The 27,523-nt window shown below is 39.9% G+C and overlaps 2 protein-coding genes across 3 annotated transcripts in view; both read left to right on the top strand.

The window, feature by feature from the left end:
- Nucleotides 1-896: 896 nt before the first annotated feature.
- On the top strand, nucleotides 897-2,888 carry LOC120722060 (tumor necrosis factor receptor superfamily member 6B-like). Its single transcript, XM_040012814.1, has 5 exons — nucleotides 897-1,063; nucleotides 1,157-1,547; nucleotides 1,688-1,867; nucleotides 1,950-2,031; nucleotides 2,128-2,888. The coding sequence occupies exons 1-5, from the start codon at nucleotides 1,046-1,048 to the stop codon at nucleotides 2,366-2,368; spliced, it is 912 nt and encodes a 303-aa protein (XP_039868748.1). The 5' UTR covers nucleotides 897-1,045; the 3' UTR covers nucleotides 2,369-2,888.
- Nucleotides 2,889-3,518: 630 nt separating this feature from the next.
- LOC120722058 (F-actin-uncapping protein LRRC16A-like) overlaps nucleotides 3,519-27,523 on the top strand; it is a 66,131-nt gene continuing 42,126 nt past the window's right edge. The window contains exons 1-2 of one of the 2 annotated variants that reach the window (XM_040012812.1): nucleotides 3,519-4,058; nucleotides 7,698-7,795. In XM_040012812.1, coding sequence (XP_039868746.1) covers nucleotides 4,019-4,058; nucleotides 7,698-7,795 — 138 coding nt within the window. In that variant the 5' untranslated portion in view covers nucleotides 3,519-4,018. The remainder of the gene's footprint in view (nucleotides 4,059-7,697; nucleotides 7,796-27,523) is intronic. The other variant, XM_040012813.1, reaches the window with a different exon arrangement.

Here is a 27,523-nt window from a genome sequence, read left to right as displayed (position 1 = left end):
AAAATTTTAAAATATTAAATTAACAATCACTAACTAGTATGACTGAAAATATTATAGCTGAGAAACATTTTATAGACGCAAATTATTATCTAACTGCATTGTGTATGAAATGTTTTTCAGTATTTAAACAGCGGTGTTTCGCATATAACTATGACAGGCGGAAGAAGAAGTAGTTCCCAGCAATCGACACAATGGTCCTGATAATCAACTGCAAATTTCCCCTAAATTGATAAAATGAGGATATTTTAATATGAAAATCAATTACAGAGGATAAATATCTGTTATTGGAGGAATCCATATGTCAGTATCGATCCGCACACCATTACTGTTTTTCAACCACTTGTAGTCATGTCATCAACGCTTGAAAAAACAATTGCGCATCTACAGCGTTATGTACGGTTTAATATGAGGTCGCTATTCATGGTGCCTTCAGGTGCACCTCGTAAGTTCATCAATCTGTACACCCAAAGACATAAGGTTGTTGTTTTGGATTAATTTTCCTTTGTTTGGATAAACATACCTTTAATGACTTTGTTACTCTTTTTGATGCCATGTTGTATATAATTCAAAACTTCTGAAAGTTTCATCTCAAAAAAAGTCTATTTTTGTAATTCAACAAATCCTATAATATTTTTTTATTTAATACATTACCAAGACCCTTGTGATAGCTTTCATGTTTCACTTTTAGAAGCTACCTTATTGTTATGATTTCAGCACTGAATTATATAAAACAAGGCATCAAGAACAACAAAGTTATTAAAGACACGTGTTTATCCCAACAACGGAAACATTGACCCAAAAAAGCCTTTTAAACAGCCTTATGTCCTTGGGAGTAGAGATGGCTGACTTTACGAGGTGCACCTAAAGGCGAAACGAATAGCGACAGCATATGAACCGTACCTAACGTCTGTACGTGCGCAAATGTTTTCCAAGCGTGGATAGCGTCATCGCGGTAAGGATGTGGGGAATTCCCGTGATTTAAACATCAACACATAAACCTAAGACTAGACGTCAAGACTTCAAGACACGCGGGTTCATCGTCGACATGTTTGTTGGGAACTCAGTATGTCTTATCTCTGGTGTAATATTGGGAGTGTACTTTTTTGTTGTTTTTTTTTATTTTTCGCATAATGTCACGTGTCATTTCTCTTCACAGCTTATCGCGACAGCGCTGGTCCTGCTCTCTGGTTCACTCTGTGGTGCCTCAGTGGTGGATCCTGTTCCCACCTTTGACCACCGAGACCCGGTAACCGGAGAAATCCTCAAATGTCCCAAGTGTCCACCGGGCACGTTCACGTCTGCTCATTGCACTGCCACCACACCCACACAGTGTCAGCCGTGCAAAAATGGCCACTTCACCAATCTGTGGAACTACCTGCCCAGGTGTCTGTACTGCAACGGCCTTTGCACAGGTAACCTGGAGGTGGAAACAGAGTGCTCCCCGACAACCAACAGGATCTGTCGGTGCAAAGAAGGCTTTTACTCGGCTGATGACTTCTGTATCAGGCACACAGAGTGTGGCCCCGGATACGGGGTTCAAACTAAAGGTACAGTATTCATTTATTAAATATGAACTACTAAACCATCCATCCATCTTCTTCTGTTTATCAAAAACATCAGTATGTCTAACTCATTTTACACTTCCAATGAATGTAGTGACCTGAAGTCCTCTGTTGTCCTCTCTTAGGTACACAGCAGACAAACACCGTTTGTGAAAAGTGTCCAGAGGGATATTTTTCCAGCTCATCTTCTGCAGCGGATTTGTGTGTAAAACATCAGGAGTGCTCCAGCGGGCAGAGCGTACTCCTCACTGGCTCAGCCTATTCTGACACCGTGTGTGGCACCTGTGAGAGTCTTGCAAACGGAGGTATGTTATTAATGTTATCTGCCAAAAACAAAATATTTTTTTAATGCAACCAAATTTACAAAGTTATTTCAAACTTTCTCAGGTGAGACTCTCAGGACATTCCTCTCAGGATTCTTCCATGCACACAGGATGCGTGTAGGAAAAATCAAGAAGTTTGTTTCCAAGTGAGCACACTCTTTGTCTGTTTGATTATTCTCCAGCACTCCTTCACCTCTAAATTCAAAAAAGATGCCAATTAAACCATTGTCTCCTTGCAACAGATACATCCTTACCTCGTCGGAAGAGAGGTGCAGTCTCCCCAAACAGAGAGAGCCTCTCATGGATCACATCATAGACTGGCTGGCAAAGGCTCCGGAGGAAAAGCTGAGGAAGATTCCCGACATGCTAACAGCTTCAGATCTTAACTCCATGGCAGAAAAACTAAAGAAGAGACTCCATGAGATTAAGCAGCAGAACCCAAACTGCAGCTTAACAATAGATGAAGTAAACAATGCTCTCTAGTCTGCAGTCCGTTACACATTTATAAAAACTGTATACCTGTTTTACAAAGTTATGTGATAAAGCAGAATGTTCTTTGTATCGTTTGTCATTTTATAAGTGTATATGTACTCTATAAACTTGAGTTTCCATTGCCAAAGCTACTGTTTGTATATGCTGTACTTAACTTCAGATGGTATAGTTTCTGGGAATCAGAGATTTGGTGGTGGAAAGAGGAAGTTCAGGAAAGTATTTGAAGGAAGAGGTTTGCAAAGATTAAGATTATGAAAGCAGACAGGAGTACTGAGATACTACGCATGAAGGAGAAGAGGACTGGAGAGATTGGGCTGGAAATGATTTGCAGCAGGTTTTGGCGGTTAAGGATAAATATATGATAAGAAGTGAAGAGTGTGTTGCAAATGAGAAAGAACAGATGAAATAAAGACAGTGATTTAGGAAGTGCAAGTAAGGAGGAAGTATGGGCAGCTATGAAGAGTCTAACTGTGACCGGTCAGCCTTCCAAAAACTGTTAACTACATGTAACTTATGATTTAGCAAGGGTGGAAGAAATCAGAAAGAGGACAAATACTTTTTTACAGCACTCTACCTGATTCTCCAAATTATTTGACACAATCTCAAAAAGCTGAAATATTCAAATTTCAACTATAGTTCAACTATAGTTTACTAAGAAAAAAGTGCTGCAAAACTCCACTTTCATATATATATATATATATATATATATATATATATATATATATATATATGAATCCAACATAGTGCAACCACTACAGCAATCTGTACTGTCGACGAGCTACCACATGGTGTCGCCCTCACTCCGTTTATATTACTGTTGGAAAAACCACTTCCTACAAATTAAATCTTTATTTCACACAATAAAATGTAGCCTGCCACTCTTCCACTCTTGACGTATGCTATAGCTGTTTTTCCTCAAAAGACTCTAACAACCATCAAACAAAGCTTTAATATATTTTTTAATGTACTTCCAAGCGATATATATACATAATCTCTAAAGCTAACGAAGCTGTGCGCTTTAGCTACTTCTGCATCGGGAGTCTTGTGTGTCAGATGTTAAACATGGGGATTGGCACCGCTAGAGGGCCCAGTTTCCCAGGAGCTGGTGCTGTAGTCTCATTAATATCGGTCTGACACCACCAGCGCCGCCGCCCCCTCCTGCCACGCCATGCCGGTGTTCTGGGAATCGCATCGGCTCCCAGGCTGTCGCATCACCGACCGGGGAGGGGCCCCGTTTCCCACCATTGGCTGGTAGCCTACTGTAGCCCATTACCGACAGTAGAGTGTGTGTGTGAGAGCGTGTAAGCGGTGGTCTTTTTATCTCGGCCAGGCGCTCAGGCTGCAGGGTTTCAGCATGATTTTAAAAGGACTCTAGCTGATTTTCCCTCCCTAGCATCAGCCTTTAAACCTCACCACTCTCCAAACTGAAAAGGGATGCGCCTAAACACAAGCGGATACATTGTCCGGACACTGCGAGAGAAGAGGAGCATGTAACCGGGAGAATCCCAGCAGCAGCAGCGGCGGCGGAGGAACCACCTGACTCTTTCCTCTTTTTCCGCTCACGATTTCCCCTCATAATTTAAGGCTTCTCGATGCGCTGAGCCTGTTCTTATCGTTGTTTTGGATATTATCTTCAGCAAAATGAGCGAGGAAGTGTCGGAGGTCCCAAAAGAGCTTCTGGGTAAGATACAAAAGCGGATTTGTGGCTGTGTGTCCAGGCTGGAACAATCACCGATACCCTCTCTCTCATCCTCCTAACTCACAGCGTGCATGTGCTCCGCATGGTAACAAGTTTTAGTGATAGTATTGTAACCATAAAATCTATTGTGTTTATAATGCAGCCACACTTGGAGTGCAGTGCTAAGGCACAAATATCCAACCACAGTATAAAAATATGTATACAGGGTTATGTTTTTTTTCTTTTAAATACATTCATTTTAATATCATAGCAATACTAAACAGATTTCCCCCTAAAGCAGACTGCTGTTATTAAGAGACTGCAAATTCTTTAGCTCCAGTTAAGCTTGGAGATGTTTATACGTGGAGCACTGCCACAAGGTGCTTGTTCTGTTAATGTTTACATGGGAGGAGAGCCAGATAGTTGAGATGTGTGTGGTCAGCCTGTCAGTCCTCTGCACATAATTTTAACTCACAGTCATCCTGGTCCACTTTAGCATCTCTAGCCTTCTTGGTAGCTGCTCTACTCTAACCCTTGTTTTCATGATCCCCTTTCCTCATTTGTGTGAGTCTGGAAACCCCTTGGCTCAGGGTTTCTGTTTAAGAAAGTAGGTCAGGTTTTGACATCCAGGTGTAATGTTGGATGAACTTCATCATTCATCTCAAGCAGGGTTCATTTTCTCATTGCCAGACACAGGAGCAGTGGAGAATGTCAAGGAGGCTTTTAGGAAAATGCTGTCAGGTCACGTGTTAGCCGTGTATCATTTATACTATAGATCCCTAACACAGTTTTTACATGTTATTTTCTGTGTACCCTGGCCTCCAGTTAGGACAGAAGCCAGAAAGAGTGTAATTTTACATTGCAGGAATTTCAGTGGCACTCTTGCATACTTGACCTTTTATCTAATTTGAGCCATTTTGTTTACATTTTCCCTGAACTGTTAAACATATATGTCTTTAACAGAGACTTGGAACCACTTTTAAATACAGTTTCTGCAGGTTTTTCACAGTGTGTAGGGTTTGTTATTGACGGTATTTTTCCTCCTCTTCTTAATGGGAAATTTCCCTGATGTTTGCTGACTAATTCACCCAACTCTGCACACTAAATATAAGGAATCTGTCTGCGTCTGGGTATAACCAGCCATTGTTTGTTGGTGGTGATGATTCAGTATCATGCAGCATTACTCTTGGCATCGTGCAAGGAGTTTCAGCATGATGCTGCAGATGGAAAATTGTTGCATGAACTCAGAGTGTTCTCTGCTGAGCAACAGGACATGTCAAGTGCTTGTGCTCATGTTTTCCGTTTAACTTACTTGGTAGTGAGCAGATTAGGTCAGGACACTTTGAGTTTCAGCCTTTTGAGGATGGAATATTGAAGTGGACATATTCAGAATAAGTGAGCTCGTGCTCAAAATGTATTTTACTGAAACATGCTCAGACACATTCAAAGTTAGGGCAACAGTTACTCGTCTGATTACACACCTAAAGTAACCAGACAGGCAAGGCTGCGTCAGCAAGGAGAGTTAGGAAACCGAAGGAGAAAGTTTACAGCGCAATGCTGATGCTGGTAGTAAACTTGACCTTCATCTCTATGATCTTTTTGGAGAGTGAGTTAAATATTTAAAATGCTCTTTCTTTCCATAAAATTGCTTCATGTTACTATTTTCTCACACACAGAAGTTTAAACATTTAGAAGAGAGGAAAAACAATTTTGCTCACTTTTGAAGCAAACTGGCTCTAAAATGACTTAAATGATTATTTGTCTCTATATTGATATACGATGTCTTCTTAATTCTTTATAGATGAAACAGTACAGTGATGGAAATCTCAGGAGGGATTTTTTTCACACTCCTCTTCACAGAAACTTTAAGTCCTTTAGGTTTCTTGGCTGCTTCTTGTTAACTCCAAGCTTCAGCTCTCTTCAAAGATTTTCTATAGGACTGAGATCTGGAGACCGGCCAGGCCACTCGAGCATCTTAGTATTTATCTTCTTCAGCCACTCCTTTGTTTCATTAGTGATATGTTTTGGGTCATTGTCATGCTGGACACCCATCTGTTACTAAGGGAAGGAGGACCTTTTTTAAGATTTTACAGTACACGGCCCTGTCCATTGGCCCCTCAATGCTGTGAAGTCGTTGTGCACCCTTAGCAGGAAAGCAGCCTGAAAGCATGTTTTCACCTCCATGCTAGACTGTGGGGATGATGTTCTTTGAGCCATACACAAAGAATCTGCCTGTACACATGCCTTCTTGAGCAGGGGGACCTTGTAGGCTCTGAAAAATTTCAATCCATTACTTTGTTGTGTGTTACTAATGGTGTTCTTGGTAATTGCAGCCCCACCTGCAGTCAGATTATTAACAAGCTCCTCCTCCAGCATTTGATCAAATAATTATTTCCCCTACTGTGTCATGAGTGTATTTATTAGTGGTTTTGTGAAGCAACAAATCAGGTTTGACACTAAGTTAATAAATTAGCCAACTAATTTATGGAGCTCTCAGTAGTTTGTTTACACTTTTGCAATGACATAAGTGTCTCATTTCCCCACCACCTCCAATTTAAACTGGTGTGACCTATAGCACACATGCTCTACCTACCAAATGAAAACAAATGCCTTGTGAAATAAGAAATCCTGTCACAGCTACATTAAATTGTCAGAAAAAAAAATTACATCCGAGTCCGACACGAGTGATTTGAGACCAAAATCTGCCCAGACCCATTAAAACATACAAGGCCTACATTTGTGGCCTTTTGAGAGTCGCAGAGATTTTTCTGTGACTCTCAGGTCTCTGCACTGAGGTTGCAAAAGTGCTGCAGCAGGAAATGGTGCACACTTGCAGTGAAGTTTATTTAGGAAGCTCAAGGCTGGCAGATGAACCGTTTTGCACCGTACCTAATTATTACTTTTCCTTTGATCTTATGATGGTGTGAGGAAGCCCGTAGGCGAGGATATGCGCAGCACAGATGTACATGCAGAATCCCCGTCTGTGTCAGACGCATGTGCGCAGACTGCATTTGTGACTGTGTATTAGGTGAATTAACGTGGAGAGGGGGCTGACCCAGTTCTCCTGTTTGAGCCTGTTCGCTGGTTGTTGACACTTCTGCTGGGTGTGAATAATCAGTCTGTAACGGGAAACATACACTCGGCATTAAGCCTCTGTGGGCCTGTGTTCAAACGGGTATGGATATACTCACATGCATAATTGAAATTATTATATTATAAATTATGTTTTTTCTTTTCTTTTCTTTTTATGTGTTAGAAAGTAGGCGTTAAACGTCTCAGTCGTCAGAAGAGGGATTCATGATCTGATAATTAAATGAAAACTAGAATAAAGTCAATATTCTGTTATATTAAAATGGAACTTAAATATTTCATCATTTTTTTTCCTAATCAGTAGATATGATGGATTTTTCCCCTGTGGCAGATGTACACTGATCTTTCTCTGCTGCGTAAGCAAAGTTGGAAAGAGACTACAAATTAAAAAGAATATGCATTAAAAGCCGCCTCTTCTCTTCTCTTCTCTTCTCTTGTTGTAGGGAATTACAATTTCTTTAACAGCATTTTCCCAAATTTTCTCACTTTAGTCGGTGTCACTCCTTATTTATTTGACTCCTTATTTGACATCTTCTCTCCTCCTCTGTGTAGAGAGCGTGAGGGATGCGGTGGGAAGAAAAGTGAAGCTGTCACTGCGGAAGAGAGTCAAACTGGAGATCAAAGGAGACAAGATGGAGAACAGAGTATTGGTGAGTCAACTCCTGATGCTGCCAAACCATGCTGTTTCATTAAGGCTTGCATTTATCGAAATGTACTGATTTCTCCTAAGAACGTCAAAAATCTTCCTGCTTTTCCCACACTTGTCTTTAGCTGCATAGTTTGTCTTTTCAAGGTTCACTACTTTGATTTTTAGGCTGATTGCACAGCAGCCCTGAACATTTCTAGACATGAAGGAGCGCTTCATTAAGAGTTCACGTGTAAAAACGGCTTGAGTGTGTGATCTGATTAGAAGGGGCAGTGGAGTGTGTGTGTAAAGCATCCAGCTGGTAACATTTATCAGGTTTTATTAATAATTGCCAGTGCAGTGTCTGGCATTAACCCAATATGTGGGCTGTGTGGTCTCCTCGGCGGGGTTTTGTAAAGGTTGCACAAGAGCTGAATGAATCGGACTCGGGGAGTTGCACTGTGAGTGCTTTTCTTTTTTTGGTAAGGATTTATTTATATTTTGGCTGAATTTCTGTTATTAAAAATATGCTGAGCTGAATGTTAGCAGTTCATATTGGCAGTGCCCTGCTGGCCCTTTTAGTAGGATTACTTTTATAATGAAGAAACATGTCACGATTGTCTGCCAAAAGGAAACACCTTTTTCCCTATAATTTCTAAGGATGTGTATGTTGCGTGTTGGCGATAAGGATATCCTCACAATGAATCTCCCATGCTGACTCTTAGCTTGTAAGTTTGGATACAGTTTGAGGGAGTCGAGCAATCGAGGTTTTAAAAGACGATTTTAAAGTTGCCTTATCTGTGTAGCTCCAAAGTGGCTGCTACTTTGAGCCACTGATCAACACTATCAGCAATCTACAGCCACTAGCTTCCTTTACTACTGGTCCAATACGTCATTCATTAATTCTTTCATTTATTCACTTATTTATCCATCCAGCGACATCTCTGACTTTAAACACCAGCCCTCAGTGTGTGCAGAAATCAAGTGGAAATAGCAGCTCAGACCATTAACTTTTGGCCGCAGATCAGTAAATCCACTAGCAGCTAAATAATTAATACCTGGCAGATCATTAAAAATGCACTTGGCTCTTTCTGTGATGAACAGGGACAAAAAGCTGATATAGTTAAGACAGAACAGTTGCTTTTGTAAATCAGCATCTAAGCAGGGCTCATACAGTTGGATAGTACTTTGTGAAAATGGCAGGAGTCTTTTAGTAACTCAGCTCTCAGTGGAACGTGGAGCTTTTTGTAATTCAGCTTTGTGTGGGGGGAAAAAAGCTTTGTGAATAGGCCTGCACAAGATTTCTCACATTTCTTCCATCTATATGCTTGTGGTAATGCTAGCACTGCTAGTACTGTACAAGTCTCCTAGGGACACAAGCAGAAAGAGGTAAGAGACAAAAGTGATGAGCATCTCTTTAACATCTTCTGTACTTGCTAAATGGTCTGGGAGCACACTGTGGGGGGAGAAAGTAGGCCTTCCTCTACTAAATGAGATGAATTAGCACTGCTGGTTTCTGGAGCCATCAGAGTCAGCACGGTTAATGTGGAAGAGGTACAGATGTGTTATTTAAAGACTTCTGTTATTTGCTAGTGTTTTACTTGCTGCATAAAAGGGCATTTCTGGTTTCATTCCTAATGTTAGCTGTGATTTTAATAAATCAACCTTTAATAACCCACAGCACTGTGCAAAAGCATCGAGCCATGTCTTATTTCTGTATAGTTTGAATCCAAGGAAGCAGAATTTCTTGGAATGGAAGTGGTCTTAAGCAAGAGTTTTCCAGGCTTTCTGAAGGTCTTTCAAAGTTTTTCTTTGGACATTGGCTGCTTTTGAACTCATTTTCATTCCAGTGCAAACATTACAGGAAACATCACAAGCCCAAAAAAGCCCTAAACAAAATCTGCAGCAGACGAACAGTTTTGGAAGTCATGTCTTGTCAAAGTCATGTGCTTAAGAAATAGGAAACGGGTCCAGCATAAACCTGACATAGAACGTGAGAGATGCATCTGGCCCTTCAGGTGATCCATTGACTATTCACTCATCAGAAGCCTCATCAGAAATGGTGTCAGTGGAAGGTTGACTGTCAAAAAGCTCGACAGTCGCTTGAAACTTTTAAGGAAGGGAAACTGGGAGAAAAAGCTGAGGTATGTCATATTACACAAAAACTTGATTGAAAATCAGTGGCGACAGGTCTTATGGAGAAGAGATTTATTGCAGAAGTAAAGTAGCCTCTTGTATAAGAATAATAAGATGAATACAGAGGGATGCACCTCCTGGGAACTTGGCTCTTTCACTTTAAGAACCTTGAGAATTGTTCACACACTGGTCTGCCTAAAATGGGTAAAAATGTGCTCTTGACAGTCCACCGTTAGCATCCACAGGAATCATGTAATCTATTAATACAACATGGTCTCTGCAGAGGACCATACACGTGCAGACAGACACACACACACACACACCATACACAATTGTAACTATCACCCTGTCTCCTTGATGTCCACCAATCGCAATTTTCCTGTAACAAAGTATTTTATTCTATTTGTATAGTATGTTTTTCAGTTTATCTCATTCTATTCTATCGTTTTTCTCTTTTTCAAACTTTTCATTAATACTCAAATGTAATTTAGTCCATTCTAGTGCTCGACCTGCAGCTAACTTTACGTGGCTATGACAACAATGCCGCTATGTAGGAGCTGGACACAGAGGCTATAGTAGTGCTCATACGCACATACGCACTAAACAAAAGAAAGAAGTGGGAGTCAGTACTGGGAAGTGAGGAATTCCAGTGGAGTGGCTCTAGTATTTCTTCCAGACGCGGAGCGTGACGTCGTATCGGCGCTCTGCTCGACTGAACAGAACAAGTACAGCGCTGTTTGTTGCTCTGCAGAAAAGCAGAGTCTGACAGACTGATTATGGAGGAAGTGGCTCAGAGGGAAAATAAACATGTCATGAAGTGTAACCTGTGAGTGTTATCTAGAGTTTGGCATGATGAAAGAACAATCTATTTATAGATTGCCTGGAGATTAAATGTTACTATCAAATATGAGCTTCAAGTATTTTGGAAAAGTACAAACAGGAAGTAGAAACAGGATTAAGAAAAAGGGGGCGTTCAGCTAGTTTAAATGGAGGGTATAGCCAGTATATTATGGAAGTGTAGCATCTGCTGTTCAGTTTTTAAGGTCTAAAAGAGGTGTAAAGTTTTCGAGTCCTTACAGCTTGAATTATTATAGAACAGATTAGCCATCAATACAAACTTAAGTCAGTTTAATACTATTGCGGTTTAGTACAGTTGGAAAAATTAACTTTGTTAGGATTTGATTATGCAGTAAATGGAAAGTATGATTCTGTTCAAGTAACCTTGATGAGTAATGTGTTCTTACTGACGCTGAGTACATCAGTGTTCTCCTCCTCCCAACTTTGTTAGGTGTTCAAATCATGGCAAGCAGCTCTCCTTTCTTTCTGTGGTTGTTTACTCTAATCTTGGTGGACAGCAGACTCTAGGACGTTTTTGTGATTTTTACGTGACACCTTGCAGTTTTGCTGTTGGCTTCTCTTTTACTTAAAAAGTACCATATATCTATTTTCACAACAGTTTATCTGTTCTTTGCAAGTATTACTCAAAAACATATGGATGCATGGAAAAGCTATCTAGAGGTGGAGCTTGGCTAAACTTTGAAATTGTGAACTTTAGAAGTTGATCTAGACCTGTATCTGAATTTAGGTAATTTTGGAAGCATGGATTGCCATTGTGGTTTAAGGGACAGTGGATCTTTCACATCATATGCATGTCGCACATTATCTTCTTCCTTAGAAAGTTCAGACCAAGATGTCCAAGGACATAATTCATGCATGGTATGGAAGGAATGTTTAGCCTTGGTGGAGATGCAGTCTCACAGTGCTCTTGTTCAGTTGTTTGCTCGTGTACTCATTCAAAGAGGGGTAAACATTCCCTTTCTTTACTTTTGAAATACTGAACCTTAGCCCTGTAACATTACAAATAAACTCCGACCTATATAGGATTTTTTGTTGTTGTTTTGTTTTTAGACAGATACCTGTCCTGATTTGTTGATTTACAAATCTGATATTCGAATGTGTCATGGAATATTTTTTCCTTGAGAAATGCAAAACATAAACAGGTTTCCTTAACGTTTGTTTTTTGTGGTCATTTATTTACTTCTCTCGGTTTGCCGGACTCTGCTTGTATCAGCTGGTTGTCATGTTTGTGGCTTTCTAAGCAGGTTGCCATGAAGGAAGTTGCAGAGAGTCCCTTGTGAACAAACCATGCAATGTCAACATTTTCACTTATCGGCCATTATAAATGCTGAAGCCGATAGATCAGCAAAGAGCTAACACCAGCCTAACCCTAGTTTTATTTCCTTTTTAAAAAGAATCATCACTTCTTTTTTTAATTTTTTTTTTTAAGAAATAAAGTTTAAAATGAGGATCTTTATATTTAAAAATACACATTATTGTTTTAATATTTGAAATACTGTCTCTGTATTATTTTTCAGTGGGTTAAATGATCTGCAGATTGGTAAGTTTTGTTGTTATGTACAGAAACACAGACTAATAACCTTTTTGGTTATATCAAACAGGCACCCTCATCGGCTACATAATAGAATGAGTGGAAAATTTTAAATGTAATAAAATGAATATACTGTACAATGAGCACTGCGCGTGTTTATTGCAGTTAATGCAATCTCTTCTTTGAAATGATATGTAGTATCTTCAGAAGCCATCCGGCTGATGTTTTGTTTGATACATTTCTTTTACCTGACTACAGATGCCACATAAACTCCTAAACTTAATTTGCTTTAGAACATACAGCACCTCTCTCTCCACTGTGGCGTGTACAGATAATCAAGGGAGCAGTATTGTTATTTCCACTATCAATTAGGCTGTCTATTATATACACACACTCCCAGCCTGAGCTCAGGCTGGGAGTGTGCCTGAGGCATCTGTTAAGCGCACGAAAGCTTGATACATACAGCCAGCTCCCTGCTTTGAAGACGGGGATGAAGGGGATACAGATAATAACATCAGTCCATCAAACACACCCTGGAGTAGAAGCGAAGGGAGAGGGGAAGAGTAAAATGTGTATTGAAATGTAGTGTACAGGGCAGAGTGCATGGAGAATAATCAGTGGAGAAAAACCATCATAGCAAAGACCAAAGCTTCAAATCTTGTCCAACCTGTCACTGTTCTCTTTTCTTTAACCTCGAGGCCTGTCTTTAGAGGAATTGTGAAAATGGAAGTGACCCAGTTGTCTACTCCCAGATGATCACCTGTAATGTTCCCATGTGGGAACCAGGAGTCCTCTGGTCTTTCTTTGACAGAAAAAGTACCCTCCTATGTTAAATTCTCTTTTTTTATGAGTGTTTTATTATTATTTTTTCATAGTGTGTCTACTTCCTATTAAGAAGTGTTTAAAAATGTCATAATCTAAAGTTATTATTGCATTTTAGGTGTCGCCATGACATTGACTGCTTTGTGAATTAGTGAACTAGTTTTTAAAGATGCACAGTTCAAAGGGAGAGCCCATCATCTCTATTGTGTCACAGTGTTACATGTGTTCAGGGCTGCCATTGGTCACTGAGCAATAATTTTGTGATATCCGGCAGCTTCGTGAATCGTGACAGTGGGATGTTCTCACTGGGAACTGGAGTGGGAGTTTGGGGTGTGTGGTTAAAGCAGTCTGACAAAAACCACAGTGATCTTACAGGATCTTTCCTGTCCAAATACATCTATTTTTAGTTTGGTTATCATTCCTGTGGTTGGGAATCATTTTGGAACTTTGCATGGCTGTGTGCAAACGATTACTTTTTTTTTTTCTCGCCTTCCCCCCTTTAACTCGAGTTCAAACCGTTTTAATGATGTGAAGCCCATCATGGCTGTGTGTATTAACTGCTTAATGCTCCTTCAAGTACCTCTGTGTTTTTATCTCATTAGGATGTGCTGATTATTCACATAATTAGGATGACATTTGCAGTTAACCAAGCAGAAAAAATGTGTCAAACAGGTCACAGCTTCCCTGCTGAGTATACTCTGAAGTTACTATAATACATTGTAGTATTTAATCTACTATTACTGCTCTTGGCTAGTACATGGGCTAAAAGCAAGAGACATACATGGTCCATACCAAAAAGTGATTGTTTTAAAATGATGTTTTTTGAGTAACCTATGCATTAAACAGGCAATATTCTTAATTGTTACATTTTAGTTTTCTCTCTAAACTGTAGTAAGTTATAGGATCAACTCTCAATGAAATAACTTTATTTCAGATAACTACTGGCTGCTGGAAAAACATACAGATAATTGATGAAACTGAAACTGAGTTGCTGTAAACTGAGTTGCTTTTTTCTCTTTTTCAGTTGTCTCCTTCATTTTCCTTGAACAGTTTTGATCCTTTTGCTCATACCAAGGCTAGCTTGCTGTTGCTTATGATCCCTGGCTAGCTTTAGCTTCAGCTATTTTGCCGTTGTTAGTGTCATTAAAATGTCAACGTTCAGCCAACTGAGGGTGATTTAAATGTCTGATTAGGTTTGTCATTAAATGTTATGCTGGCCCCCCTTTCACTTCAGGACATTGCTGAGCTTTAACTCTAACAGCATGATAGCATGTGGCTGTGAGTGCAAGTGTGCGCTAGCAACTATTTTCCTGTCTTGCTGTTGCACGTTCATGAAATGGACTGGTTTGTAATTAAACATATTGGTCTGGCTGGTCACTTGTCCAAGTCAAGAACTCTGAAGACTAATATTTGTCCAGTACTTAGAATTTTTATGTTTGTTTTTTGTTTTTTTTAGCTGCCTTCTTTTATTTTTTCAAACACAAACACGGCTTTAGGCAATGTAAAGTTTCAGGTTCATCTCCCTAACAGTGTGGTCAAGGATACACAGCAAAACGTAATCAAATTATTCATTTAAGTCAATCAGAAAAGTCTCGACTGAATGCAGGATCTAGTTTTGTTTTGTCAGGAAGTCTAATTTTAGCACATCATGCATCCACACCATGCTATCAGAAAGCTTTTTTTTTCACCAACCTCTTTCCAAGCAGTTTGGTTTCTGTAAAGTACTGGACCAGATTTAGCTGAATGAGCAGGGTTAATTAGGAGTCATTATGCATGGAGTTGGTTCTCTGTCTGTGTGTGTGTGTGTGTGTGTGTGTGTGTGTGTGTGTGTGTGTGTGCATGAGAGGGAGTGTGGGTAATAGTATGGTGGGTCTAACTGTGTTGTGATATAGCGATCAAAGACCCAGACAGTCTTTCATCTACTGAGTGCAGAGCAAATTGTAGAAAAACAAAGCATTAACATGGTCACTTTTGTATAATTGACTTTGATATTACAAGATAAATAAATGCTCACAAAGTACATCAATAAAGCTCCACATTAACAAACATAGTCTCTGGAGTACACTTCAGCATCGCTTCAGCAGCCGAACACTTATGCATGTTTAAAACAAATTAGTATCATGTAGATATATATATATATATATATATATGTAGGTGGGGGGGAAAACTCCAAAAAAAAGCTAAAGAAGAAGTATGGCTAACATTTGTTGTTGGGGTTGTTTAAAAAAAGTGCTAAACTTCATGTTAGTACCCAAAACATTATCCCACAGGGTATATTGTATTTACTAACACTAACATCACATGGAAAAGCAGGCTATATGACACCAGTAGGTGTATGTGTATGTGTGAGAAAGTATTACCAGAATCACCATACTGCCTTTTCCATGAATAAGTAAGAAGTTTACAGTTTCTTTCCTGTCATGCTTTAGTGACTCAGTGTATGTCACTCTGTGTTGTATTACCCACCACCAAGCTGAATAGTGATTGTGTTACAGCATTATCGAGCCCATTATGCCCTACAAAACCTCCCCGGAGAGACATTAACCTGTCACGTAGCGTGGCTCAATGCAAGTCCCGCCCACAGACATTCATCTTTATTACCTCATAGGTCATGGGCATTGTCACTCAGAGTGTCTGAGTAATATAATTGACCTTGCCTAAAGTCGCTGATTTGATAGGTTTGGGTCATATAATTTCACACTATTGACTTCCAGTATGTCTGATTTCAACCTCACCTTTAATAGTCCTGTCTTTCTTTTTTTCTTCAAAATCTTCATAATGTGGTTCATTGCTCTTGTCTGTGGTTTGGTGCTGATCTGCAGTGGCCTAGTATGGACAGCATCAGCTGGTTTTTATTGGGTGTAATTGAATGAGGTTTGTAGGTCACAGCAGCAGTCAGCATTGATTGGACAACAATGACATTTGTACACCATGTCATAGTAAACAGCCACAAAACAATGAAGGCTAATCAATGTAAGGTTTTGTGTCGAAAAAATGAACCCAGCGATCAAGTAAAGACAATCCTCTTATTGTTTTACTCCCAGACTGACCTAATTCATGTTTTTTGCCTGTATGAATCCATATTTTAGGCTTGAAATTTAGATGTTGAGGTAGGGGTGGGTGATATAAACGATATATGATAGAAACGATATAAATTTGGCCAACGATAGAGATTTTGACTATACTGCTCTATCGCGATATCGCATATATCGCATATTGATGATGTCATCAAGCTGCGCCTGTTTTGGTCGACAGCATCGCAGCGGCTACGACCATTATCATCTGCAAATTATGGCGGGCGACAGTCATAGCAAAGACATGAAGCACTTTTGAAACATGGGGAAAGCCAAAAACTGCGCTTCCTCCACTTCCGTAACACTGATTCATTAATGTTGAATTCTCTCGCAGTTGTTCTATTCCCATGTTGTTGCAGTATATTAATAACTAACCTTGTATTGTGGATGAATAATCTCAGTTGTTCTCCTGACTGAAGTTTGGCCCGTGTATAGCATCCTGCTACGCGATTGCATTTGTCCCTGACCACCAGAATCCCTCACGTTAACTTTTATCGAGTGGAAAAAAAGTTGGCGTTCATCCTCCAGCTTCACTGTGCTAATGTTATGCTAACATAGCTGTGTCGCTAGCAATCACGTAGCACAACATTATATACCAGGTAGTCCAACTTCAGTAACCCCTCAAACGTCACTGCTGTTTAGTTTTCTGTCTTCATTTATGTTGGAAGTGATAACAGAGCTGTACGTTTTAATTAGTTTCAAAAATCTCTGTCAGAACATGGTATGTCATGTTTAGGTGAAACTAGCGAGCTTACTTCCTGTTAACTTCTAACTCCGTTAAATTTAATAAATTCTGTTTTCAGGGATGCATGGATGTTAAACTTAATTGTTACACCTGCTAAAGCAGCAAAGCTGATGATTTTATTAAAGATGAAAGAATTTAAACCGTTTTTAACTCTCAGTGTTTGTTTGACTTTGGGTCCCAAAGACTTTGGGACTTTGGGACGGAGTTTTGGACCCAGATTACTCCGCGAAGCTCCTCACTACGGCAGCGGTAATGCCCTGACAATCCATCAAAACATTTTTTAACAGATTTCTGCACGCCAAAATCGGTTTGAGGTCAGTAAGCACAACCAGAATTCATACATAAGGCACACCCGATTTTTGAGAAAATTAAAGGATTTTAAGTGTGCCTTATAGTGTGGAAAATACATTATACAGAAGAAAAGAATATATTGCGATATATATCGTTACCGCACATGCTTCAAATTATATCGCGATATGGATTTTAGGCCATATTGTCCAGCCCTATGTCGAGGCTTAAACCAACAACTCAAGTCAAAACAGGATGGAAGCCCCAAACAGGCGCATCATATTGGACACTTTGCTGTGTCATAGACATTTTCACACATGCAAAATGACTGCAGTGACTTCTGAAAGCTTTTGCTGCATGGTTGGTTTTTATAATCTCATTGCAGTTCAGGTTGCATTATTATTTTTATTGTGGCCTGCTATAGACTAAATGCAGTTCCAACGATCATTACTTAATGAATTAATGGTGGGCTTGAATCTCATATAGGAGACAATTGCACCCCTTTTATTCAGTGATTTTTGGTCCCTCTATGAAGTCACATGTATCCGTTTGTGTTAATGCTCAACTCCCAGTGTATTCCGGAGTTGGAAGCCAATTACCGCAGGACGAAGATGGGAATCAAGAACAAGCTGTATAATTAATGAGCTTTCAAGGCGCTGATAAATAGATTGTATTACCATTGAACAGCGTCAGGCTAGTTGTGTCACCTTTCTCAATTCTTTATGCTAAACTAAGCTCATTAGCTGTTGGCTGTTTTCATGAATGTTAAAAATATGTTTTGTTTCGTTTTGTTTTTTTGTTTTTTTTGTTGTGTTCCTATAAAACAGAAAAGCATATTTCACAAAATGTCTAAAAGATCTAAAATTGGAAGTCCTGCTTATGGCCGTTACAGTACTGTCCCGTCTTAGCTATGACCAATTTCCATTTTTCTTTAAAGGGACGGTCCCATTAAGGTACTGTTGCTGTCATGGTAATGGTAGCTATGGATGTGAGGGATTTGTATATGAAACAATAAATCTTTGCTGCCCTCACTGGTAGTCACTTACCACTATAAGGACTTGCATAGAAGGCTGCTGGTAACAGCTAGCATTGCTAATGTTGGGCATAATGAGTGTTTTTGTTAATTTTAGATTAGCTGATTAGTATAATTTGTAAGGCATGATTAAAGCCACTAGATACTGTTTCAGTTAGGAAATTATTGGCTAGGAATGATCCTCCAGTCTTTGACCTTTGGAGTACTCGACCCTCACACATTAGTGGTGCCTTCTTAATCGCATTTTATGGTCCCTCAAATGTGTCTGCCTGCGTATGTGTTTATATTTGGTCAGTGAACAGATGAGGGTTTTTATCCACCGCAAATGTTGGTCCAGTACATTCCTCCAGAATCCCAACTACATTTCGCTGAATACAGATGATGCCGGTCGGATGCTGATTGGTTGGCAAGTGGGCTGGAAAAGGGAAGTGCAACAGCAGAGTTCACAAGAAATGGAAGAAGCATGAAAAAAATCAATAAATGTACAATATGAAAATTACAGGCTGTGACTGCAGTGGACACTTCATTGTTTAACACTCAGTTTCACTTCAGCTCTGTGGATGTTAGAAGTTCGCTCTCCTGTGCCGCTGGCTGATGGACCAGCAGAAGTACAAGCAAGAGTAACCCACAGACCGGTTGAACCACATATTTTATGCACTGGCTCAATCAATAACAAACACTCAGTTGGTTGGCTGACCTTTGTGAATGACAGTAACACTATTAAGACTTTGTTTAATGCTTGCAGTTGCCATATTTCGCTGGTATACACTTCCTTTTGATGTTTTCGTGCAGTGCACAGCAACATGTGACCTCAATACATCACCTGTTTAATGGTTTCATAGAAAGAGCCACATCTGTTTTTCTTTCTTCCTTTTTTTTGTATAATATATTTACTGATGCTGTCTGGATTTCTAACCTGGTATCCCCTAATACTGTGATACAGCTTAAGCCTAGTGCCCAGCGCTGAGTTTGCGTGTGTTATTACTACCAGCTGATGTTATCTTGTCGCTCCAGAGGGAAACCACGGGTAATGCCAACCCCCCTCCCTCCTCCCTTTGATTGCTCTGCCTTTGTCTGTGTCGGTCCTTACTGTATTACTGTTAGAGGGTTTCCACTCTAATTTTTTTTTGTTACCTTGGTTGTAAAAATGGCACTCTCACCTCCTTTGCTCTCTCTTTTTTTTTCATGTGATTCACTGTCTCACTCTTTAATCTCAGTGGTCTACAGTGATATCCGATTTGCCCACAAACTGGCTCACAATCAAATAGCTACGCACGCACACACACACACACACACACACACACACACACACACACACACACACACACACACACACACACACACACACACACACACCCAACCTCCTCATTGTGTCTGGCTGGCATGCTGATGAATGAATGAGCCCCTGTGGTTCCTCCTTATCTCTGTAACCTAAACACGGACACAGCTCATAGAGGATGGTGTGCAGGCTGTGGCACTGCTCTAAGGGGTGACCCGTGTTATTCCCATGTGTTAAGCTATAAAACCATGATACATATCCTGGACCTGGAAATTAGAGTATAATCCTAATCTGAAAGCATAGTCATTTAATCCCTGTGCCTGGCCCTTTGAGTGCTTGATCAGTCTCAGATATGTTGTGTTAGCAGGTTAGCAGCATTTTAAACTTGTTAGGGACAGAAGCTGCACGCAGAGGCGATCTATGGTGCCTGATTCAATATGCAAAAATGCTTTTTTGGGTTTAGTCTGGAGACTAATATGTCAACTGCTGCATGGATTTTCTTTTTTGCTGTGATGTGTGCTGTGATACGTTTCCATTGCTCAAGCTTACATGGTCTTCTATTCATTATTTAAGACCTTGTGCATATATGCTGACAGCTTCTTGTCTGACTAAAAGAAAAAAAAAATCAGCAGTAACACTGAAAATAGAATAAAGCTTGAAATGTAACATAATCAGACTCCACAGTTATTGATGCCTCGGCTCATTGCAGCTGTGGTCTGACGAGACCAGCCAATCAAATCTGTTCAGGGAAGTAGCACTGTCAGCCACCTTTGTTCCTCACTGCGCTCATCTCTCCAGCAGTAAAACGCAGAATGATGAACAGGCAGTGATAAAAGAAAATTGATGTCTCTCGTTCAGTTCTCTTCATGGCTGCTGGTGTAGTGTGGGAGGGATATGCACTGCAGGATGGTTTCATTCATAATCGGAACACGGTGCATTATTAGCCATTTGAGCTATCTCCATTATTATTGTGCAGTGTTTGGCATGCTTCCCTAAATTATGTAAGTGAGCATATAGATACTGATGTCTTTGCTTATCTGGCTGCTGCTATGTTTTGCAAAATTACAGCAGTTCTAAGGTTTATTTAGATGTACACAGGCAGTGTTATTTTTCTCAACTGGGGTTGCAGACAGAAGACCAAACTGTACATAATCATGTCACCTATTTTATAACCAATGCTGTACTAGGAAAAGGTACTACATACTGGCGTTGTGCTGTGGTTTTGGCATAGCGTGAGTCTGCAGACGTTAGAGGAGCAGACCTCAGCTGCACCGTCAGCAGCTTATCTTAGCTGTGGAGAATCAATGTAAAATAAATGATTTCTCTGCCTGAATATAGAATGGTTAGGGCAGCCTTTTCTGGAGCCAATTTAGGTTCAACTCGACCTCTACGCAAATCCCACCGGTGATTACTTCTGTGTTAGTCCGACTGAGTCTTCCTACTCTATCAGTGGAGATAAGGGGTTATCTTTGGCACCAGAGGCTTTTCCCACTGCAGGCATATGGCAGGAACACAGAAGAGCGCGTTTCCTCTGCTGACGAAAATTATCTGTTTGCTTTGTGGATGCTTTAAAATATATAAGTGAAGGGATTTATCAAAATGTGCAAACAAACATATAAATACAGTGTTTAAGGCAAAAGCAGGTTGAAAGTCAACATTTAGTTTAGCAACTTTTATACTTTAACACGACATGAGCTCTCTTAGACAACCTTTCTGTAACTCGTCTTCAGGAATAGTTCTCCAGGCTTTTATAGGGACATTCAAAGTTCTTCATTGGGTATTGGCTGCCTTTTCTTCCATTCTGCTTCCATAATGTTAAGTTCCAAGCTTTAGGGAGGTCAATGGTTATGTTAATGCTTATGGTGTTCCACTGAGTGGCAGTGTGTTTGAGATCATTGTCATGCTGACGAATGAAACCATGCCAATCAGACACTTTCCAAATGGTATTGCATTCTTGATCAAAGTCTAAAGGTACTCTAATGAGTTCCTAATGCCATCAAATTTTTGACAAGTTCCCCAACACTGCAGGCTGAAGTGCAGCCCCAAGCCATGACAGAATTTCCACAATGGCTGTAGACACTAGTTGTTATACCTCTCTCCTGACCTCCTCTTGTAAATACTAACAGCTAATTTTAACCAAAAATTTAAATTTTGGGTTCATCACTCCATCAGTCTTGTTGCCACTTATCTTTCAGTCCAGTTTTTTTGTAATTTGGTATACCTGCACCTTTTCTCCTTGTTTCCCTTCCTTAAGAATGGCTCCTTGACAGCGATCTGTAATTAGTGTTATCCCGGTTTTGTCTTTCAGACCTAAAAAATTTGATCCATGTGGGATTACATTTCAGGACAGTCTCTGAAACAAAAACTTTGCAAATAAGTGTAAAATGAGAATTTTTTTTCTTTGTTAAATTTAATTTTAATTTTATAAGCCAGCTGACAACCAACCAGCTGCTATCGCAGCACAGTTTTAGTATTTTAGTGCTGTAATGACCTTACATTAAAGTCACGTTACAAAAATGCAGACAGACTGAACAAACCATAATAGAGAAAGAATCAATCAAGAAATTGTCATGGTTGAAGGAAGCACTATAGAGCGAAAGGCTTAGGCTTCAAACTTTCCAGATTTTTATCTAATTGAACATCCAAATGATGCACAGGAACAAGTCTGATACATCAAGTCCCGATTCCTCAAATTACGGGACCAAACTTGGTCCTCTGCCACCATCACTGTCCCAGATACCAAAGGGCAGATGTCCTTTGCCCATGTTTACCTACATAATATTAGGCAGGTGGCTCTTCTGTTATGGCTCACAAGTGTAATAATATTGGATCCATGAGCCACAGTATTGTGTTCTTTTTTTTAAGGCAGTAAATAAAAACAAATTGAATTCAAGGAGCGTTGGATAAGCGACTATAATAATAAATGACTATATTATTATTATTATTATTATAATTGTCTTTTTCATTAACAATAAAAAGGGTGGCACACCATGCTATTGAGTATTCACTGATCTATTTAAATCCACTTCTATACTATTGACGCAATGAATCCAAAAACCCTGGCGACCCGACCCGCTCGGATTATGTATGAAGTAGACGTGGCACACATGAAGGTATCTGCCTTACTGATTATATTGTAGTATTTTCCTTTTTATAATAGCTGCTCCGGTCCAGTGATCATCAGCCCATCTCTTACACTGAATTACACCATCCCTGATCGCTCCAAGATATGAGCAGACAGTGGTTTGAGTCTATTGGTATGCCTTCTCTTTACATACTCGCCATATATATATGTGCACACAGACACTAGCATGAGCAATTATATGTGCTGTACATACAAGAGAGGAGGTACCAAAACAATGAATTTCAGGTTGCAACAGTTTTTCCTCTGTATATTGCTTTATGATGGCATTCAGTTTGAGATAAAGGCTGAACAAGAAGGAAAAATAACCTGAGCATTCTCCTTCTTGGGTTTTTCTGTGCCACGATTATTTTTTTCTTTTTTAATATTCATACATTCCACGGCATAAAGACGAGCATATAAGTCTCACATTTGTGCATAGTATTTAAAATACAGTGAGGCACAATGAGGCCACAGAAGTATGGGCACATTAAGAGATTATGGAATAAAAGAGAGGGAATGAGAGAAATTCACTGCATTGGCTCCACGGAGAGCTGATGGATTTCAGTGTACTAACAGCTGAGAGGGTCATCACAGCAGCATTTGTTTTGACAGAGATAAAACAGCTTTGCAACACTTCCCTTCATTAAATGTCTTCCCCTGTGATTGTATTTACATCATGGCTTCTTATCAGCAAAATAGCACTTAAGCTCTATTAAGTTATTTCACTGGGTTTGGTCTACCACCGCCCTCGCTCGCCTTCACCCACAGTCTCCCTCTCTGTCTCAATGCTGCTCTTTCTCTCTGTCTCTCTCCCCTCTTTACTTTTTGTGGTGCATAGACTTAAAAAAAATACTCTTTTATTGTGCTGTGTTGACAGTTTGCAGCCAACATCATGACTCGTTAATGTTAGACATAGTGAAGGACATGTCTGGCATTAGTTATGCAATAAAGAGTCTGTGTCAGCAGTGGACTGACGGGATGTTGTGCTGGCTGTGCGCTATCCACTGACTGAACATATTTTGGCTTCAGCATAAAATGAATGAAACAATTAGTTAAACACTTTACCTCCCTGCTGCCAAAATTTCTGGTGAGTCATAATTTGTCCAAGAGAAAAAAATGATAGGCTTAATTCTGGCTTTGGAGGGTAGAGTTTCAAGCTAATACCAGCATGCTTGATCAGAAGCTGTACCCACAGGCTCTATGGGTCCATTACGTGGACATAAATACCTGCTAATTAGTACTAAGGCCTGAGAGCAGAATTCTTGGATGGTCTGTTAGTACAACCAGCCATACAGCAAGCCATATTATCTGGCAGATAGCTGCACTGAAAATGCTAGAGGAGGCAGCACACAATGTCTAACTTCATGACTCCATTTAGCACAAGTGAACCCTAACAGACAACTGCTGGCTACAGGAACTCACATGACCTCTTATCCCCACACTGGTGTTGTTCCTACAACCTCATAATAATGATGTTCATCCAGGATCAGCATTGCAGTTGACTACTGTCTGAGTATTCAGTTAGCATTAGCTAAGAAGTAAGCTAAACACAAGTAACCAAAATGTGGCTAACGGACAAACCTAGCTTGATGGTATATTTGTTGGATAAGGAAAACATTTTAAAATGCCTACTATTTGTTCCAGAAGAGAGGTTTATATAAACAAAAGCATTTTATATATCTATAGATAGATTATTATGATGATGCAGGAACAACACCAACACCAGGACATCAGATACGCCACCAGTGGATCAACCTGTGAGTCAAAGTGGCCATGCTCTTATCTTTAGGCCCTTTTGAAGTGTAAAAGGGTGAATAAATTTTAAGAGGTGAATTAGCTGAAGTGACTCATTCTGTTTTTAGCTTAGGGGTCTTATTCTTATGTGTATTGACTCTCTCTTGGAGCAAGTCACCACTTCAGTTCTTGGCACTGCCACTCTGGGTTGATTTCTCTGCTCTGGGACACATAAGTATCTTTGACAGTGCCACAAATGTTGTTGCTTTTTTTATTTTGTTTTTAGTTTTAATTTTGGACATTTCTCTCACCCAGAACAAACCAAAGGAATACATTTGACACCGTGTGATTGATGGCTACAACTGAGTGTGAATGCACCCCAAGACATGATGGATGAATAAAGCATTTTTTGGTGGGGGGAAGATTTCCTGTGGTTGAGTGCTGCCACAGCTGAATGGCCGCAGATGAAACGCTGCTCTGTGTGGCTCCGGTTCCTACAGAGATTCAGGCTAACTGTAGGCCAGACTGAGAGTTGTTTTAAGGGTGAGAAAACTCATTGACATTCTCAGGCAAGACTTGGCACCGCAGTGTACGGCTTTCATGTGCGTGCGTCTATTAGTGTATTCACAAATGTGTGTTTGCAGTATGGGGCAGCAGTTGCCGTAGCAACGCAAAGTGTGTTTGAGTGGATAAATGGGTTGGCGGGCGGGAGACGGGAGGGGGGTGTTGACAATTTGACAGCCAAAAAATAATCTACAAATGATAAAAGTATGAATGGACTACACAACACACACGCACACGCACACACACACGCACAGTTTTACACTTTTCCGATCTGGATTTTTTCCTAATCTTTTAAAAGTGGTTCGAGGTCTTCTTGGCCTGTACTTCTTTGTGCTTTAACTGCAAGGTTTTTTTTGTTTGTTTTTTGGGGTTTTTTACATGTGCACGAAGCAAAAATGATTTGTATCTATAGCTCTGTGTCAGATGTTTGTGTATATGTGTGTGTATGTGTGTCTGTCTGCCGGTGATATGTATTTCAGGCCAAGAAGACAAATGGTGCTTTAGAGCTTGTGGCAGTTATCTTGCATGTGAGCTACCAGGATGTGTGTATGAATGCTAGTGTGTCTCTATGTGTATTACAGTGAGAGAGAGAGAGAGAGGGTGTGTGCAATAGCAGATGCTCTCTCTGGTCTTGCAGACATGCTTCAATGCTGCTGCCATCTGGTTGGCTGAGTAGAGCTGAACGCACGATGGTGGTCGCTGTGAAATCACTGGCTGATGGGAAGGCTCAAGGCTTAAATCCACTTAAGACAGATAGCAAAGACAGAGAGAGGTAGAGGGGACATTGCAGAGGGGGGGTCATGGGTCGTTGTGCCTTTGTCCACTTTAAAGTGCAGATGGAGAGAGTGGTGCGCTGAGAGAGTGCCGAGGGGCGATCATGCGTTGACAGGAGGAGGATGGCAGGAAGGAAAGCTAAAGGAAAAATTGAAGAGGCCGTGGCAGCTTAAAGTTTGTGAAACACTTTGAATTTGTTATAAGGGGTGCTGAATTTATCCTTTTCAAAGTATGTGACTGATCTGCATTACTTTAATTGATTTAATTTAAGTACTGGATTATTTACAGTTCTTTAAATTTACAATTTACAAAGACCGGACATGTAATACGAAACCTCAGTCACATGGTTACTCTACTCTACTCACAGTCAGTGAGTTCTTTGTAATGACCATTTGCAAGAAGACGCTGCTTATAATAATATAACTGTATAAGGAATTGAGATAAAAAAAATACAGCTTTTATTCCAGTAACTCAATCAAGAAATTGATAAAGTAAATAATGATCAAATATAGATATGTTGACCTTTAATCAGAATCAGGATACTAATCTCCCAGAGAGAAACTGCTTTAGACATTAATTTGGGTCTAAAAAATAATTATAATGACATCAACAAGAATATATTTTTGTTAACTTTGGAAACTCCCTCCAGAGCCACAGAAGACATTTTAGAGCAGTTTCCACTAGTTGAATACTGCCCCTGGTGATGACTAATCTCAACTGTGTAAAGCAGCTGGAGAGCCCCTTTAACAGTTCCCAAGGTTAGACAAACTCGTTGCAATGTAAACTGTAAAGTTATTGCCCAAATTATGGATTATGTATATCCATCTCAGTTACAGTCTCTACACTTTCCTCAGTTGATATTAAACTAAAGTGATCTTTAAATAACATTTCTATCTTTATTTACCCCTTAAGGAGAAATGAAATGTATTCCATCACTAGTACACCTGCAGACACATTGTATCTAAATGAGTGCTACAGTGCAGAAATGATACTGAGACAATGACAGGAGATTTGAGAGTAGCAGCAGTGACTGGTGCTCTTTAGAAGAGGTTATCTTTGGCCATACAGGCCTGCCTGTCTGTCTCCATCACATCAAACCATGAAAGCCTTGCCAGTGAAGCTGAGCCACAGAGGCCTGGGAACCACTGTCATTCCTTTAAACCGTATCTTTCATCCCTCTGTTTCTCTTTTCACGTCTATAAAAAAAGATTTTGACAGTCTCTAGACTTGCTTCAGTGTTTTCTCTCTTCCTGTCCTGACCTTCAAATCAGTCATTGTTTCACGAAACCTGTTATTCTCTCCTCCTTATGTTTTGTTTGTATTCTTTCACTTTGCTTTTCTGCTTCTAAACCTTCTGATCAGTTTTCTCTAACTTCTGTTCTCTTTTTTTCTGCTACCTCCATTTTCTTTTTTTTGTAGTGTGTCAAGCTTAGCTGATCTAAGCTGTCTTTCTCTGTAGCCTGCATGTTAAGATTGTGAATGTTTTTGAGTTAATTCAATACTTGTGGCATTTGTGGCAGTTTTTCCCCAAAAATCTGATTGGCTTTACCAAAATTATTTAAACTGTAAGTATGACACAGATAAACAGTTTGGGCTATTTCAGCTCTGACAGAAGGAAGTTGAGTAACCAACAACAAATATACTTTTTTTTTCTTTTCTTTTTTCTTTCAAGTAAACTGAGCGTATTAGGACTTCAGACTCTTGGTCAGACACATTTAATGGAGAACATGTTTTTTGTTGTTGTGTATTTTTTTTTTTTTGGCCCTCTGCATGTTAGATTTCATATTTTGG

This window comes from Simochromis diagramma, unplaced genomic scaffold (genome assembly GCF_900408965.1).
Source record: "Simochromis diagramma unplaced genomic scaffold, fSimDia1.1 OVJJ01000618.1, whole genome shotgun sequence".
Lineage (NCBI taxonomy): Eukaryota > Metazoa > Chordata > Actinopteri > Cichliformes > Cichlidae > Simochromis > Simochromis diagramma.
Note: the sequence above shows the minus strand (reverse complement) of the source record. Positions and strands in the feature narration are given on the sequence as shown.